Raw genomic sequence first — 19,574 nt, 5'->3', positions numbered from 1 at the left:
TATTGATGCCCATGTGCTCCCTCTTAGGGGCCACGTGACCATCAACGATCTCTTACCCTTATTTTTATTAGGGAAAAAAAACCATGCCTGACAGCATGGCTACTGCGCTTAGATACAAAGGGAGGTGAGATGACCAGTCTACCCTTGTGAATCCGAAAATTTTCATTTCTGTTTATGCTCCTGCGTGCATTGTGATTGGTCCTTCTGTTGATGCAAGGCCACGCTACCAGACAAAGAATCCTCTACATTTATTATTATCATAAAAGTGTGTTATTTTTTCAAGTGTCACAGTTCATCCATTCTGTCCTGTGGACAAATAACATGTTCATGCCAACCATTGGATTAGAGGGGCATGGTATAGATTAACCACATGTCAAATTTTAGAGTCATATAAATGGATGGCTCTAATTAAATTATGCAAAATAAATATGAGCATCACTTTCCATTGTTACATGGATAACCATCATTCATTAATTATCCGAAATAAACCGTGGTATTATAAAACTATCCAAGATCCTCCCCCCTCCCTCACCCACATGCATTTTATTTTTTTACATATTTACCCTGACTTCACGCTCTCACTCGCTCTATCCTCCTCTACTTAAGTTTCCACATAGAAAAATCATGCCTCCCTCTTCCCCTCTGCTATGATGCTTGTGAAATCTCTTCTCCATGCTACATTCAAACACGATAGGGCACTTCCCAAAGCCCCCCCCAATCATCAAATTCGATTCATCAATGAAAAAAAAATCTGATTTTCTTGATCTTCTTCTCCGAAAGAAAAAAAAAATTATAAGATATTTTTCTAAGGCCAAATGTTCTTTGTGCCGGGGGAGCAATCTGTGCCCAGACACATGGGGGTGAGCAATATGACCACCCTGTCCCCTTGAATGACAGGCCATGTGACTGGGCGCAGGCTACACTGCGATACAGAAAACATCAGCCTATTTTATAAATAACAAAAGAATATTGGTTTCCGTTGTCATGAACTCATGCTCTCTTTGTTGGTGTCCAATCGTGGGGTGGAGGTAGATGGTAGTTAGGCATAATTTCATGGTGCCCTGAGAGGGTGTAGGAAACACCATCAAGTAGAGAAATGGGTGAAGGTAGATGGTAATTAGGCATCATTTCATGATGTGAGAGGGCATAGTGATGGTGTTTCCTACACCCTCTCATAGGGCACCATGAGATGACGCCTCTGCCCCCTAGGTAGATACCCAGGCATGCTCACCCATTGGCCCATACGCTTGTGTAGAGACCATGCGACCAAGTAGAGATCTGTTGCCCTATACATAATCATATTATCACATCTTATGAAACTCCAGATACTAATAATAATACATAAATCCAGACGCATGTGTATGGAAATGCTTGACCTAAATACTATGAAAATGCCGCTTATGAAAAAGGAGGGGAAGTTAGGGAAGTAATAGGACAAGTGATGTGGGCAAGATTCGAGATGCCTCTATTTTTTGCATTATTATGGTCCAATGGGTATTCGTGAAGAGGGAAAAACTTTATCATGTTGCTAAAGTGCAGTCCTCTTCTCACATAAGTTTTTATTATTTTCTCCTACTCTAAATATGTGAACCCAACGTGAATAATACATTTTTCAAGATACCCATTAAAAAGGCGTGCAGATTCATTCCCACACTAATATCGTCAAAAATCCTCTCCCGAATAAAAAAATATCAAGAAGTACTAAGAAATAACACCAAATAAATTTTTTTTTATTTATACAACCCCCCCCCCCCCAAATAAAGGGAAGGTAGGGGAAATTTTGATTAAGCTTCATCGGTCAAAAACAAACATACAAACTTTAAAATATCCTAAAAACAAAGAACTTCTAAAGACCCGAGTTAGAAACTGCCACAAGGCTTGCTTTTCTGGTGTCAATATGTCTGGTAGAAATGGATGCAAAAGAAATTTGTCACACTAATGTTGAGTCATGCCCTTAGCTTTTAGCATTGGAACTTTTGTTTGATCTTCCATTTGATATTTAAATATGTTAATATCATTTTCATCAAGTTAGGTTCAAAGTCACGCTTCACTAATTGTGTGGTTCATGCAATATAGTTAATTGACAAATTCCTAGAAATCACTTCCATTTAAAACAAAAAAAAATCCCAGTAAGGACAAAGATAGAATGGAGGCATAGGGAATAAATTGGAAAATTATTGTTATGTATTTGCTTATAGATGAATTTTGTAATGGACATGCTATGTGAGTGGTTACTATATTTGTTACCCAACAAAAAAAAGTTGCTCACCATCATCAATCTCTCTCTTTATCAACTAAAAAACTATTTCCAAATAAAATTCATAAAATTCCAACAAACCCTGATGTCAAGTTAAAGTTTAAATTGTTTAATTCTAAGTCCATTTAATACAAATGGATTTATTTTTTCTTGATACATTTTAAGGTGTTAAAATTTATAGTTTTTTTTTGCCTCTTTTAGTATAATATAATTTTTTTCAATGATGGTAAATCCTCTCATTTCACATGTATACTCGAAAAAATATCTGCAACAATGATAACTTTTGATAATGATTAATGACTTATTGCTTTCAAATTATTTTTGGAAGCCTGTTTTTTTACCATTGACAAAGTCCTTTTGGGGATGATACAAGGAACAAAAAAAAAAGGGGGGCTAGTCTTGTTACAATCTTGTGATTATTTGGACAACAAAACGAGGCTATAACTCTAAGTTATGTAGTTATGTTTTGAGATAAAGAGTTGCTCCATGAAAGACTTCAAGTAACAACAAAATGACTATTTGAAAATTTAAACAATAATAAGTATTGAAGGAAAACAAGTTTAAAAATCAATTCATGATGAACCATATAATTGAGATGGACCACCAAATTCATGTCGGAATATTTTTGTCCATGTGACAAATAAAAAGTACATACAAAGGGGTTCCTACACAAGAATTAAGAATCCTTCTTCAATAAACAAACCGCAAGTTGGAATCACATATTTGTTTGAGAATTGTTTTTGAAGATTGGGAGGGGGGGATTGGGATGGAAGTGAGAAAAATAATTTTTGGGTAAGCTTCTAGACGTGCATTCAGAAACCAACTTCTCTAGAGGAAAAAGGTGGGTGCAAGGAGAGATGTTTTGGAATGTTTTTGTGTCCCACATGTGAGAAGCTAAACATTGGGTGTGCTTCTTTGGCATCTCATGGTTTGGATGGTAAAATCCCAAACCAACTCTTCAACCTGTGGGTAGGGGAATCTTCATATTGTGGATAAAAAACTAGCCTCAGGGGGGGGGGGGACTAAAGGTAGTCCCACCTCGGTGAGTGAAGAGAAGACCATAGTTCTTATTAGGATTGGAGTCCTCACTTCTTCGTGAGGGCTTTTAAAACCACAAGGGCAACATTAAGCCAGTTTTGGCGGGCAGCTCAAAGCATCACCCCATATTCCAACTTCTTGCAATAGGGGCATGCATTAATTAATTAAAAAAAAGTACGACACGACCGTTTAGCGAATACTCTCCTTGCTGTTTTGGTATGATTTTTATTTCAGAAGTTGTTTGGTTTGATTTATGCACCTTATTTTAGTGAATAGAAATAAAATTTCATTAAAATCTGAAACAGGTGAGAAGCTCTTTCACTTTCGAAATTTAAATTGCATTCACTCTTGCTCTTTAATGAACATATAGTTAATTTGATGGCAAAGCAATAATTTGCATGGTAAAAATTAAACACCATCTTTCTTCTTCTTGTGATAATCTCACCATCACCACCACCCTCTCCCAAAGAAAAATATAGAATCTATTATCGGAAATTTAATTACCGAATGGATTTCTTATTTTTGAAATATTTCAGATTGATGCAACCAAAACAATTTTAATTTATTGACCAAAAATATTTTTGTTGACTATTTCACGAAATCAATCCGAAATTGAAATCAAAATCATACCAAATGAGCCTTAATGAGCACACATCGATTTGCCATGTGGAAGAGTGATAATGGAAATTTGATCGTAGGATATCTAGGGAATGCTTGAACAGGCAATATGTCAAATTTAAGCATTGAATTCAATTGTTTATCCTACATTCTTACCATATAATGTTATACCATCCCATGTATTTTCATGCACCCTATTATAACCATGTGGACCCTTTAGATAGTCCAACAATTTTCAATTCCTTGTTTTGCCACTTGGGTTGCATTTGTTTTACTATAAAAATTTTATGAGGTTTATTAAGAACTAATACAAAACTATATATTGTATAATGATTAAAAAAGAAACACATATTTTACTTAAATGCGATACAATACAAAACGTTTAAAAAAAACATCCATTTTAAAATTCAAGATGCTATTTCATAAAATAGTGATGTATCTTGATCATTGATACTCTCGGCATCCATGGAAGATTTCACCCTATCATATAGTTTAATGCGTTCTTTTCACACAAATATGTTTAAATGTGTTTATTGGTTGTGTCCACCAAAAAAAAAAAAAAAAAAACACAAAATGATAAGAACATATATAATTTTTTTTAAAAAGACGAATTATTATTACCATAAAGGTCTATAATAAAAAGAGAGCACACCAGTGCACGAGGCTCGTGCTACTACAGGGTTTGGGAGAGGCAAATACCCGCATCCTTACCCCTTGCTTTGTAGGAGTGGCTGTTTCCAAAGGTATACTATTTTTTCTAATATCACAAGGCATCTATTACGCCACGTGGATAGATGATAGGTCCATTATGAGTCTATGACCATTGGATAGAGAGTACATGATATAGATTAGGTTTTTTTTTCTTGGTAATAGATATAGATTAGTTACATATCAAATTTTAGAGTTCAATTCATTCAAATACCCCTTTGTATTGACACACATTCCTTTTATGTCAATCCATCTGTATTGGTACTTTAAACATTAGTGTGTATTCTTCCGACTCTAAATGGAAATAAATGGTTTAGTTAAAAAAAAACACATAAAAATGGATGACTCAAATTTATTTTCTGATTTTCAAAAGCATCACATTCTATTGTTGCATAACATTAACTGTTTATAGGAAAATATTCAACAACTCAGCCTTCTCCCAACTTAATGGGATCAGTTTTTTATTTTTTTATTTATTTTTATTAAAGAATATATTGTAAGATACAAACATAACCTTAGCAACAAATATTTGTATGAAATTTGATATGTGAGCAAAGGATATTGTTTTACAAGATTTCAATCTCATCTACCGTGTGAGATATCTTTGTACTTGTTAAAATGAATTTTACTTAACATCCAAGTAAAAATAAAATCTATTAATATTTTTTTTCCCGATCCAAATCTTTAATTCCAAACATACAGAATCTCCATAAAATGATAATGGGGAAGGGATTCCTACATGATTACATGAATCCCGTCGATGAGCCATACAATGTAGGGAGGGTTATTTTGTCATTTCAACTGAGGCTCTTGTCCCCATCCAAGATCCTATGTGGGATCGTGTATGATACTCAGACAAAACCTTTTACCAATAATGATAAATATTTCTTTTAGGGAGAGATTCTCACTAAATGATGGAGGAGTGTCTTTATCACCCGATTCCTTGATCTTGGATGTCTAGTTTGACGAAGGATCGAAAAAGTAGAGATTCTCGGGCAATTTGAATATTCATTTGACAAGGGAGTGGAATGTCCAAATAATCACATGCTTTAGACCCGGTCCGCAACAACCCAATTTATGCTTGCAGAATGTATTTGACAATATTTCGGACACACTCTTCAAAGCATGGTTTTAATAATTGGTATTGGATTTGCGGATTCGTATCAATATCGATTTCTGGTCGATCTTATATCAATGAATCGGTATAAACCAAGAGTAAAATAATAATAAACAAAATCCATCCGATACGGACCGATCCAGATTAACATTAGAATCAAGAGTTCCCCCCCACACCCCCCCCCCACCCCAAAGGACTTCTCCCGTCTGCTTCAGACCACAATGTCTCCACCAAAACAGAGAACTTCTCTTTTTTCCATTCCTTCCTTAAAATACAGAGAAGAGACGAGGGAGTTATCATGCCCACCTTCGTTCCATAAGCATGCCATCTTCACTTCCGATTCAGGAAAGGTGCGTGCCGGGCAAGGGCACCACTAGTCCAATGCTCTTGTGCCTCCACGTAACACAGAAAATGTGGTGGAAAACAGTACTAGGATCCCAAGTGACGTCGAAAGGATTGCTGGGTTTTCTCATTTTCTCCCTTCTGCTGTCCATCTTCTCAGCGTATCAAGTGAAAATTCCGGTTTCCAAGTTCAAACTCCAAAGATTAAGGTTTCTTAGACTTGATACTCAGAACCCACAAAATTTCCTATGTGGTGGCGTCATTTTTAAGCGGAGCAACCATTGGGTCTTCTCATTTTCTGCATTCCATAATCCATCTTCACCTCGTATCGAGTGAAAGTTCTGGTTTCAAACTTCGAACTTCAATGTTCTAAGGTTTATTAGATACAGAGCCCACGAAAAATTTCCTAACAAAGGTAACAGATACGATAAATTTTTGGTGTTAAAAGTTTAAATTATCGGTGTTTAAGTTTCTCTGATTATTTCCATTTGAAGAAATTATGTTCAGATATTTTTCTCGACCTTCAGTGCTCTGCTTGAAGTCCAGAAATATCTGTGTTTCCGCAAATCGCAATTCCTTACCGTCTTTCCCGACGAGTCATCTGCTTCAAAGGAAATTCCGTTTCAGTACAATCAGATTTCTCTTTGGTCTTTCCCAAGGTATCTATTAAGCTGTATGTCCCTCCATTTCCCGTTCTTCTCATTTAATTTGTCGTGGATTTTTACGCAATTCATCCCCCACCCCCTTTCTTCTATTATGCGATCTCGCATTTTGTCTGGAGCATTCTCGTTAAGTACTTCTATTGATTTGTGCTATTGACACGCCTTATGATCTTGATTAACTTCTTCCAATTGTACATTGTTGCGAATAGAACAATGATAATGTGAGAGATAGACTTATCTTTGATCAAATAGCTACCAACTTGGAATTACTGCAGTGTTGTAATGCTTCATAAACAATCAGGAACTCGTCTACTGCAAGAAAAATTTGTAGGTTTTAGGAGATAACAGTGGGGCTGAGTTGTGCCACCACTCACTCTCTTTAAGACTGTAGATGCCTCCTATGGTGCAATCAGTGTAACATAGTTTGAAAACTTGGGTTTCGGACTTGTTTCAGCCTGACTGGAAGCTGAATTTTTGGCTGAAATAGTCCAAATTTCCCTGAAATAGTGCATTTTTTCTGGTGATGAGTTTCGGTTGACCATTTGTGGGGGGGGGGGGGGGGGGGAACAGCCATATTAAGCTCTGATACTTCAGGGAAGCTTTATTTTACCCTATATAAACATATGTAAACCTTTATATTGCAAGAAAAGTCACACAAAGTGGCAGTTTGGATTTGCACAAATGGTGCTAGAAGAAACGCTCGAAGTCCTTCACAGTTGCCCTATAAATGGCCTCATCTACATACTGAAGGTAACCTGTCCTAGGGTATAGGTCACCGTATTGTGATTTCAGTCACTGAGCAACTGTAACTTGATGATGTTGCCAGCATGTACGACTAGTGGGCCGGGTACTGAAGGTAACATATCCTAGGGTATAGGTCACTGTATTGTGATTTCAATCACTGAGCTACTGTAACTTGATGGTGTTGCTAGCATGTACGACTTGTGGGCCGGGTAGGAGAAGACGTTGTCCACAAGGGACGATCTAGTCTGTGAGTGAGCGTCATGCTCATAAGCACTAGGAATGGATGAAGAAGATGTTTACTCCCCTATGCCAGGGAAACCACCATGGCCACCACCACACACATTGAACTTCGACTTGGTGCTCTCTACGGCAAAGGATGGGGCATGCTACTGCTCACGTCCAATGCTGTCCTTTATATTCAATCCTCCAAGAGTGCTAGACAAGCTATCCACGTCGCTGTCTATGCTACTTCAATCAGCTTGCTCATTTGGTTAGAACCGATGATGAGGCCCTCTCATGTAGACTGCACGTGAGGAGGACAGACATGCACCGTGGTCTATATCCTGTGTGGTGTGATCAATTGTGTCTCCCCAATGAGTCAAATCAGCTCTGGGTCTGACTCCTGCTGCTCGGCATGGTCATCCTCCTCTCGAAGGGAAGCATATCTATCACCCTATCACTTCCCACACCATTACCACCATCATCCCCACGAGCAGACGGTGACAAGTGTGTGAGTGTAACCATTGGAATTGCACCAGTTTGGGTCCTCTTCCTCATCATCCTTGGTAGCAGGGGGCTCGAACGGTCGGGGTATCTGTGAGTATGTGACCTTCTGAAGCCATAAACTCATCCACATTAGCACCATATGACTGACTATTTGGGGGTCAGGCCTACCTCCAGGCTGATCCATCACTGGGTTACCTCTATCCCTCACCCACTCCACCAAGGGATTCTCCTCCTTTGACTCCACGTCTAAAATGTCGGCGAGCTCGATCGGGTCCATGTTGTTGTCCATACCCATGTGTATGTGCTGCATCTTCAGCCTCATATTGTAGTACACATACACTAATACACCAAGTCTGCCAGACATTGGGAACTCAATGGGTTCCGCCGCTTGGGGTGGATGAGCGAAATCATACTCCAGTTTCGCTCACAGCTAGAGGCAGAACATGTTTGGGAGAGCACCTTGATTTCTATTTTCCTTAATTCTTATGCAAATACGACACCCACCATTCAGTTGCATTACATCAATAAAACATGTAATTTGCATTTTGCAAGTCTTAACAGATGTCAGTAAGAGAATAAGATACTGAATTGTGTATCTTATTTTTCTTTATTTTTCAAAGACATTTTATTTGCATTTTGTTTCAAAACATGTTGAAATTACTTTTATACCTAGTTGAAAGGAAGAGAGGTTGAGAGAATGGATTGGCTTGTCTAGAATGACCATAGTTATTAAGGTGGGAAAGCGACCATGGCATTTTAGAGGGGCAAAATTCAAGGCGACATAGCCATGGTGGCAAGGCGCCCGACATGGCGCCCAAAGCGACTAAGGAACCTGGACGCCATGGCGACGCCTTGATAGCTATGAGAATGACAGGCCATTCTTTATTTATCGAGAGGAGCAATTACAAATATGGTATGCTAGTTAAGAGTGAGTCAGCTCTTATCCTAATATACAATAAACCTAGACGGTCTAGTCATCTATTAGTCATCTAGTCTATCCTTAACACTCTCCCTCAAGTTAGTGCATATATATCCCACATACCCAACTTGAATACAATAAAATGAAATGACTTAGAGGTCAATCCCTTGGTAAATACATCAGCTAGCTGATTCTCTGAAGTAATAAAGGAATGCAAATTGAGCCTTGTTCAAGCTTCTCCTTGATGAAGTGTCTGTCAATCTCAATATGCTTAGTTTTGTCATGCTGGACTGGGTTATGGGTTATGCTGATTGCTGCCTTATTATCACAGTAGAGCCTCATAGGTTCCTCAGATGTTACCCCCTGATCTCCAAGTAACACCTTGAGCTAGATAAGCTCACACACACCTTGTGCCATGGCGCGGTATTCTGCTTCTGCATTGGATCTGGATACCACTGATTGCTTCTTGCTTCACCAAGTAACCAGGTTACTGCCGAGGAATGTACATATCCGAACATGGGAGTGCCGGTCATCGATGGAACCGGCCCAGTCAGCATCAGTAAAGCACTCCAGCTTCAAATTGCTGTTGTTGGAGAATAGAATACCCTTTCCTGATGCTGATTTCAAGTACCTTAGATCCGGTATATCGCCTCAAGATGACTCGTCTGTGGATCATGTAAGAAACGGCTCACAACACTAACAACATAAGCAATATTTGGCCGGGTATGTGAGAGGTATATCAATCTGCCCACAAGTCACTTGATATCTCTTCTTGTTTACTGGTTCACCCCCTGTGCAGCTAACCTGATGATTAACCTCAATAGGGGACTCTGTAGGTTTACAACCTAGAATTCTTGTCTCATTGAGAAGATCTAGGACATATTTTCTTTGGAAAATGAAGATCCCTTTGTTTGAACGGACTACTTCAATTCTGAGAAAATATTTGACAGGTCTTAAATCCTTGGTTTTAAACTCTGTAGACGGTTGAGTTTTCATCAAGGATATTTCTATATCATCATTCATTCCTGATTATCACAATATCGTCAACATCGACAATAAGAGTAGTGATTTTTCCATTCTTGTGTTTGACAAAGGATGATCGACATGGCTTTGTTTGTACCCAAACTGTAGCATAGACTTTTGAAATCTACCAAACCAAGCTCGTGGTGATTGCTTGAGGCCATAGAGGGACTTCCATATTCTGCACACCTTGCCAGTAGTAGATGATGATGCAAGGCCTGGGGAAATATCCATATACACTTCTTCCTTGAGGTCTCCATTGAGGAGAGCATTCTTCACATCAAGTTGTTGGAGACTCCATCCGAGATTTGCAGCACAGGACAACAATGCTCGAACAGAGTTCATTTTTGCAACAGTGGCAACTGTTTGATTGTGAACACCCATTTACAACCTACTAACCTTTTCTCTTCAGGACGAGAACAAGCTCCCAGGTTTCATTCTTTGTCAAGGCCTGCATTTCCTCCACCCTAGCAATTTTCCACTTAGGATCTATAACAACTTCTTTCCAGCCCTGTGGTATAGATATAGAAGACAAAGAGGAAACAAGGCACGATAGGAAGGAGATGATTCGTAGGTTACAAAATTAGAAATAGGGTGTTGGGTGCATGTTCTGACTCCCTTTCTAAGAGCAATAGCAGCATCATCATACAGAGAAGGATTACTTGATGTCTGAGATGAAGGAGCTGGATCCAGAAGCATAGATTGACATGGTGGATTTGAGATGGGTTTATCTTTTCTTCGGGTGCAAGTGATCAAATCCCATTGATGCAGAAAAGTTACATAATGGGCATATTTTATTGGAAATAAGCATTGGGTTTTTGATTCCATATGTTTTCTATGTAATGGGTACTCCACGAAGTTGGGAATACCAACAGTCCATTAATTACCATACATGTATCTAAGGGGTTTTTGGAAGCTCTTCCTCTCCTATAAATACAAATCATGGGAGGCTGCTTTGGCATTCCAGAATTCATCAAAAAAAGACTTAGTCTTCTTCTCTTTGAAATGCTTGTGAGTTTATCAAGTGGCCTAGGTGGGACACTAGTGAGACTCTAGTTGTCTGAATTATCTATCCTTCTACCATTTCAAGTTTAGACGATCAATCACAGCAGCCAATCTGCAAGTAAGTTCATCAAACTATCCTATAATCTGTCCTTGCATCCTGCTTTCCTTTACAACCCTTTCTGCCCATAAAATCCCATCCATAGCCCTCTTTCCTCTAACCTCAAACAACCAGAATCGATCTTGGCTTGCTTACCCTCTCGGGTTTGCACCACCCGCTTTCCCCTTGAAGCCGAACAATATCAATGATCTGAGAAGGAAGCTCTTCTACAATACTCTCCACCTGAAGGGAAGACTAGAAATAAGATTCATCCCCATGAAAGGTAACATCCATAGTGACCAGTAAACGACATGAGGGGGGATGATAACATTTGTATCCCTTTTGAGAAGCAGAATACCCAAAGTATTGGGCCGCAATACCAAGTTGAGAAGAAGAGAGGTTGTGAGAATGGATTGACTTGTCTAGAATGACAGAGGCCGTTCTTTAGTTATAGAGAGGAGCAATTACAAATATGGTATGCTAGGTAAGAGTGAGTCAGCTCTTATCCTAACATACAATTAAGGGTGTCAATTTGAGACCATAACCGTGAATTGTCCTAGAATCGTCCTGCTAAAACTCAATACTGGGTGTCCCATTAATAAACGGGACGGTATTGATATCTGATTTTGGCACCGAATAATAAATGGGATGGGATGGTTCTGGGACGGGATTCCCAATCGTACCATTACCGAAATAGTGGTTAGGTACTGAAACTATTAGTACCCTGTCAAAGGGTATATTTCATGTTCTTGTGTTGAAGTTTTTTGGCTATAATTTGATATATTTTAGTGGTATTTTCTTTTATAGAGGTTTCAGCTAATGGACCTTTAGTTCTATTTCTATAAACTTGTTTTGTGAAGACACTAAAACCATCTATGAGCTTGTTTATTTCGTCCTCAATAATTCTTAGATGGCGTTTCGAGAAGCTTAAAATTTTAGGGAGTTTGAAGAAGTAAAACCATGAAATTTATATTGGTTTTGTATTTTTAATTGCTTTCTAATAATGTCCTTCTGCCTTTTTTTATCGGGTATAGAACCGTTTAGGAACCGGTACCGTCCCGTCCCATTAATAATCGGGATTGGGACCTAGGTTTGGTTCTGTTTACTAAATGGGACAGTCTTGGGACTGGTACCTTTGGTACTGGTACCGGTACAAACCCGTCCCGCATACCAGGAACCGTCCCAATTGACACCCTTACATACAATGAACCTAGATGGTCTAGTCATCTACTAGCCATCTAGCCTATCCTTAACATAATTTTTTTTTTAAAGTTTCAAACCAAAACAAATACATTTTTTTTGCCTTTTTTTTTTTTAGTTTTAAAAATATTTTTCTTAATTTTGAAAGGAAAGGTATTCGTGCACAGCAGATTCTGCCATCGACTCCATTTTGAAAATAAAAAGAAATTTACCGGCAGAAAAAACAATCCGACTTCGTGAGCTAACAATGTCTAACATATATAAAATTGAGCCCCATCCAGTTGATATTAACCCTAATTTTTTCATATTTTTGTTGTAGGAAATTCCTTTTTTGGAAATTGGAAAAATGAAAAATATATAAACAGAAAAAATTTGACACCTTGAGGCCGTAGATCGGGCTCTGGTGTCTAACATATAAAAATTTTATCACCAACTTTCGGGTAGTTATCATATTTTTTGCAAAAATTCATTTTTGGAGAGAATTGTATAACTTGAACTATTGAATGTGGCCAAATCTTCACCAATATGCAGCAAACGATGTTGTTGGAGTGACATGGCAACTCCAACACTGTATTTTAACAGTTTGTAGAGGTGAGGTGCCAAAAATCAGGCTGCAATGTGGATTTTCCTTCTTCCTGTCGAGAAAAGGGGTGAAATAGCTTGAGTTCGTTCAAAATTTGACCAGGCACATTCGAAACTGTTGAACAGTATTGTTGCAACGATATGATATATTTCGGTGATACACTGAAAAATTTCCACCAAAACATTGTCGATTCTCTTATTTGTATGATATTTCAGCTCGGCTACTTCAAAATCGTTGAAATTTCGGGGAGACTTCGCCGAGTTTTGGAACCATGCCAGGTAATGCAAATCAGCTTCCAAGATGAAACCACCTCAATAGGCCATTCCAGTAGTTGTTGCACTCACTTATTGGGCCACGTCGGGAGACACTTAGGTGGTGCTCAATCAACAAGGCCAGGAGATTTAGAATACTTCTTAAAACAGTAAAATTAGGAGGCAAAATTAGGGAGAGAGTTTGAGAACGTACGTGTGCGAGAGAGGGGATATAACACTCAAAATTCTGTTTTAAAGTGTCATGGACGTCCTTTATTTATAGAGGAGGGATACCAACACCTGTCCAAAAGGCTTACGAGGTGTGTCTCTCGGAGTTGGAAGACATAAAAACTAGCTGTTGGTGATGTCTGATGTTATCTCGATGACACACAACAAAATATCGCCAACATCATAGTTCAAAATCTTGCGAGATTTTGGAAATCTCGGTAATCTCGACACAGCCGAGACGTGATTTGATACGAAATATCAATATGTCATGTTTCGAAAATCTCGGTCAAGATTTTGACCGATATCTTGTGAGTTTCGAAAATCTCATGAGATATTGGCTTTTAAGTGAAATGCCCTTTGTAAAAAAGCTAGAACTCGACCTCTTGTTCGAAATTTCGAACTCTCTCGGTCGAGTTAGAGCTCTTGGCTGTGGAGAAGAAGAAAAACATCAAGGGAGCAGTGGTTACTTCATGTTTTTGGCCAAATCTTCACCATTTCTACTAAGATTCACTACAAAGAAGACTTGGGTGCTGCCTACTTCCATTTTATGTAAATTTATTATTCACAAAACCTTTTTTTTGGAAAAAATATGAGTAATACTTGTTGTATGGGTGTGGATTATATATCTGTTACACATTGGAGGCTGATTTACGACCTCACGGTGTCGAAATATTTTTTTAGTTTCTAATTTAAAAAAAAAATGATTTTCCTACAACAAAAATCAGAAAAATAAGGTTAATACTTGTTGGATGGAGCTCAATTATATGTATGTTAAACACCGGAGGCCGATCTATACCCTAGGATTAGTTATATGCAGTATGTAGATGAGACCATTTATAGTGCAGTTGTGGAGGACTACTGTCGTTTCTTCTCGAACACCATGACATGGCATCCATATGTCATGCAGGGGGAGGACAATGCACGTTGTCTCCATCGGACCATAAGTGGACTCGATCCACCACGGCATAGTTCATATCAGTAGGCAGTCACTTCTTAGGACTTGGGAGACTTATGTATTATTGTTCATTGTACTTGGTAGTTGCCTAGTTGGTATTATTGACTTATTGTTGGGAGTTGGGAGTTAGGACTTATGTTATGTATTATTGACTTATTGTTTTAAGTCTTTAACTATTTCTTTTCAAAGTTATATGTCTTCAATCTTCATCTATTATTGCTTAATTTACTTGTTTTACTTTCAAACAATGTGTAGAATAGACAATATTACATTAAGGGTTCGGCCTTTACAGCCAACCAAGGGTGCAAATTCAAAACACCAAATTGGATGTTTTTTTTCTTCCAATTTGAACCTTTAAATATATTTATTAAACCTAAAACAAGCTTCCCATAAAGTTTCAGAGCAAACTATGGCCATTTGCCCATTGAAACATTGTTCCGAACTTCCGAAACAAAAAAAAAAAAAAAACACACAGTCTCGCCGAGATCTCGAGATCTCGGAAAACTCGACCTGGTCGAGACCGAGTTTTCGAACCTTGGCCAACATCAGTGACGCATCGGACACGCTCAGTAAAACATGTCGGCAAGTTCCTGACAAATCCCGACTTAGAACATGCTCTTGCCGATGTTCAACAAACAAAGCCTGATTTTCCAGAACTAAGTCTGGCCAGCAGCAAAAAGGAAACCACACACACCACGACCCAGCTCTGCGTGCTTGTGTGTGAGAAAATAAAGTCTGAACTCTGAACCCTGAGGAGACAAGAGAGTATAGCGAGCCTTTCTTTCACAGAACTCTACTCTTGCAGTTTCCATTGTATTATATGAACCTCATTTTAGTATCTTCTGTAACCAATGTGGGACTAAAGATCTCCCACTACTTTTCTTTACTAGAAACAACATTTTTGCTTTAAATACAACATGCATAATTGAGGCAATCATATTATTGCATGTTGATTTTCATGCAGCAAAATTTCTATGTTTTGCATTAGGACAGTTAATGATTCTACTTATTTTGCTTATTGTCAAAAATAACCTTACTACTATAGTCGCTTTCTGGTCATATGTTTCCACTGAAATTTGTACTTATATCATGTTTGGGGGTCTTGGTTTCCAATGTACATTATTATGTCAACCTTATGCTTGTCTGTCCATTGTACTGCCAAAAGAAAAGACGTTCATTTATGGTTAACTTGCTTACTGCTGCATGTTACTTCATTGGAAAAAAATTTCAAGTCATGATGCTTTTTCTTTAGCAGAAGAGTGCTTTTAAGCTTCTGTCTTTTCTGCTTAAAACCTTCGCCCAAATGTTAAGATGCCCAATGTCCTGGCAGTTAAAATAGAGTTAGTCCAGTGTAGGAACCATATTAAGATTCTCTTTCATTTTTTTTTTGGATGAATAAAAATATATTACAAAGAAAAAAGAAGGAATATACAAGCCCAAGGGCAAACAAGCCGAAACTAGGGACTAGTTAGGGCGCAAAATGGAAGTAGGGAGACTCCAGGAGACAACAATGAGCCTGTTCCTTGGGGAATCCTTAACATCCTTGAGGGGGAGGAATCTAACTTTAGATGAAACATCAAAAAAGATGGCCTTCCAAATCATGTCTAAGGAGCGAGAGTTGGATGTCCATCTTCTTAGGTTACGTTCCATCCAAATGTGGGAGATAGTGGCACAAAAGGCAATCTTGCCAGCCGAGTCGCAAATCGACTTCCCTCTGTATGTCATGTCGATCCAAATCCAGTCCCTGCTGAGAGGAAGAGGAGTGCGCCGACCAGGCCAGCAATGGCGAAGAACTCGGGTCCAGATGGAGGAGGCAAAGGGGCATGTGAAAAATAGGTGATCGACGTCTTCAGTCCCATTCCAACAGAGACAGCAACTGGAGGGGACCTGAATATGCCAATAAATAAGAAAGGCTTGGGTAGGAAGACAGCTTGCAAGGGCGCGCCAAGCAGTGAGGCTATGTCGAGGAATGTGGCCATGAAACCAAACAACTTTGTACCAAGGACAAGGGGTCCCTCTTTGTCTAACCAAATCCCAAGCGGAGAGAGAGCTGAATCTGCCCGATGGGGAAGGAAGCCATAAGATGGTGTCGCCTCTGCCTCTATGCCCAGGGGGGATGGGGGGAAGGGAGCTCCAGAGGTAGGCAAGGGGGGGAGGGGAGTAGGGAGGGGACCACGAGCCACTGGAGATGATAGCGGCAACAGGGGCAGATCTGTCCAATCCGGAGGAGAAAATATCTCTGGGGCTGACAATGGAAGAGAGAACACCAGAAGGGTGCCACTTGTCAAGCCAAAGCAAGGTAGTCGAACCATCATCAATCCTGCTCGAAATGGCATCTCTGGCTAGCTGCCTCACCTGAAGAATTCTGCGCCAAACCCAAGAATCAGCCTGTGGGCTAACGGACCAAATAGAGTCACTGCACAGGGGTCCAGTATACACCCAAGAAGTCCAGATGGAGGTTTTGTTGTTGAGGATCTTCCATATGAGCTTGATGGAATCAGCAATGTTGATCTTTTATCCTCCTGAGCCTGAGGCCTCCTTCAGATTTGGGGACACAAAGGGAAGCCCAGCTCATTGGGTGGAGGAACCTGGCAGAGTCAACCCCTTTCCAAAGGAAGGCACACATAATAGATTCCGTCGCCTTGATGGTAGCCTTTGGAAGACCAAAAATACCACTCCAATAAATATAGTAAGATTGAAGCACCGATATGATCAGCTTAAGTCGACCAGCGTAGGATAAGAGTTTTCCAAAGCTGCAACCTCTTGCGAAGAAGGTCTATGATGGGGGAGTAGTGGTGGGCAGACAGTCTGGCAGGGATAAGGGGTAGGCCAAGGTAGCGGACTGGGAGGGTGCCAATGGTAAAGCCTGTGAGGGAGGAAAGGGCAGCTTTGGTGGTGTCAGGAACTCCGGCAAGGAAGATTTGGGACTTAGCCAGGTTAATGCGAAGCCCTGAAAGGCCTTGGAAAAGGTGGAGGTAAGACATGATGGACTCAATGGAGAGAGGGTCGGCCTTGGAGAAGATCATAAGATCATCAACAAAGGCAAGGTGAGTCAGGTTTGTGGGCTTACATTTAGGGATGGGGGAGATGAGGTGAAGCTCAGTTTTGGATTGGATGCTGCGGGAGAGAACCTCGAGGGACAGGCAAAAGAGAAAGGGGGAGAGGGGGCAACCCTGCCGGATACCAATAGAGGAAGGGAAGAACCCAACAGGACTACCATTCAAGAGGACTGAGAAACGGGGGGAGGAGATGCAAGAGTGGATCCAGTTGACAAAAATGGGGGGGAAGGACATTTTGAGGACTTGGGAGATGAAGTCCCAACGGATGGAGTCAAAAGCCTTGTGGATGTCGATTTTCAAAAGGGTAGCCGGAGAGTGGGACTCGGACAATTTCCTGGCAAAGGATGATATTATCCGAGATGCTTCTCCCAGCAATGAAGGCAGACTGGTTGGGGCTGACAAGGGAGTCGATGACAAGGTTGAGCTGGTTGGCAAGGATTTTAGCGATGAATTTGTAGAGAAGGTTACAAAGGGAGATGGTCGAAGCTCCAGGGAATTTGGGTATGAGGGTATGAGACAGAGGAAGGTATGGTTGATGTAATGGATCTGGTGAGGGTTGAAGAAGAAGCTCTTAATGGCACTGATAAGCTCGACGCCAATGATGTCCCAGCAAGTGGAAAAGAATCCCATGCTGAACCCATCAGGGCCTGGAGCTTTGTTAGCCTTGTGGGAGCGAACAGCGAAGGTGATTTCGGAGTCAGAGGGGATGGAGCTGAGGGAGTTGAGGAGATGGGGGGGGAGGAATTTGTTGATAAGATCACTGGGAAGGGGGAAGTGGGGATGGGAGGGAGGGCAAAAGATACCGGTGAAATGGTTCACGGCCTCAGCTTTGATGGCATCAACAGAGGAGAGGAGCGATCCATCAGTGGAGGTAAGAGAGAGGATGGAGTTGAAGTTGGAGTGGGCTTTGAGGGAGCGGTGGAAGAAGGCGGTGTTTGAGTTGCCGAGCTCAAGCCATTTGATCCTGGATTTCTGTTTAAGGAAGCTTTCTTCTTGGGAGAGAGAGGAGGCAAGCTCGGAAGCAGCAATAGTTTCTTCCTCAGCAAGGGAGGGGTTGAGGGGGTCAGACTGGAGGCGAAGCTGGATGGAGGAGAGGGTGTCTCGACAAGAGGAAACATGAGAAGAAATAATGCCGAAGGTGGAGGAATTCCAGGCTTTGAGAGCCACCTTGACATTTTTGAGCTTTTTGGAGAAGGCGAGGAGGGGAGAGGAGAAGGATTGGACTGGGATGTTCCAAGTTGCTTGGACAATGGGAAGGAAGCCAGGGTGAGAGGACCACATGTCAAAGAACTTAAAGGGTTTAGGGCCAAAAGAAAGAGAGGGAAGGACAAAGAGAGAAATGGGGGAGTGGTTAGAGAGACCAGGAAGGTCAAAGAAGGCATAGGAGGAAGGAAGAGAGTAAAGCCAAGCATCATTGACGAGGACTCTGTCAAGCTTGCAGGCAACTCTGTCAGGGCCAGAGCGCTTGTTGTGCCAGGAGAGATCAGCACCTGACCATCTGAGGTCGTTAAGCTCAGAGTCCTCCAGACAGGAGTTGAAGGCTGCAACTGCTTGGTGGTCTAAAGGGGAACCACCCAATTTTTCGTGGCTAAAACAGACGGCATTGAAGTCACCTCCAATGCCCCAGGGAGAGGAATTGACAGAAGAAGAGATGGATCGAATGTCATCCCAGAGGGGGATCCTATCAGGGTGACGGTTGAGGGCATAAACCATGGTGAAGAAAAAAAGGTGGTTGTGGTGGTGATCTGAAATGCTAAGATGGAGAAGTTGGGATGAGGAGGAAGAGACCGAGATTTGGAATTTGGTAGGATCCCAGAGAACCCAAATTCGGCCATTGGGGGAGTGGTCATAGTTGGAAAGGAAGGACTAAGAGGGGGCAAGAGAGTGGGCGATGCTGGAAGAATTTTGCTCGAGCACTTTGGTTTCAAGGAGGCAGCAGAGGGAGGATTTGGTGGACTTGAGACGGGCACGGATTTCAGCTTGTTTGGCCGGAGCATTGAGCCCACAGACGTTCCATATAATCCAAGGGATCATGAGAGAGGGGG

The 19,574-nt window shown here is 40.6% G+C and overlaps 1 protein-coding gene across 4 annotated transcripts in view; it reads left to right on the top strand.

Moving 5' to 3' along the window:
- The first annotated feature begins 6,096 nt into the window (after positions 1 to 6,096).
- LOC122643044 (nudix hydrolase 2-like) overlaps positions 6,097 to 19,574 on the top strand; it is a 57,943-nt gene continuing 44,465 nt past the window's right edge. For 2 of the 4 annotated variants that reach the window (XM_043836672.1, XM_043836671.1), the window contains exon 1: positions 6,518 to 6,739. In XM_043836672.1, coding sequence (XP_043692607.1) covers positions 6,580 to 6,739 — 160 coding nt within the window. In that variant the 5' untranslated portion in view covers positions 6,518 to 6,579. Of the gene's footprint in view, positions 6,496 to 6,517; positions 6,740 to 19,574 lie in introns of those variants that run through there. The other 2 variants (XM_043836673.1, XM_043836674.1) reach the window with 2 other exon arrangements.

Source organism: Telopea speciosissima, chromosome 10 (assembly GCF_018873765.1).
Source record: "Telopea speciosissima isolate NSW1024214 ecotype Mountain lineage chromosome 10, Tspe_v1, whole genome shotgun sequence".
In the NCBI taxonomy this organism is placed as follows: Eukaryota; Viridiplantae; Streptophyta; class Magnoliopsida; order Proteales; family Proteaceae; genus Telopea; species Telopea speciosissima.
This window is presented reverse-complemented; position numbering and strand designations above follow the sequence as displayed.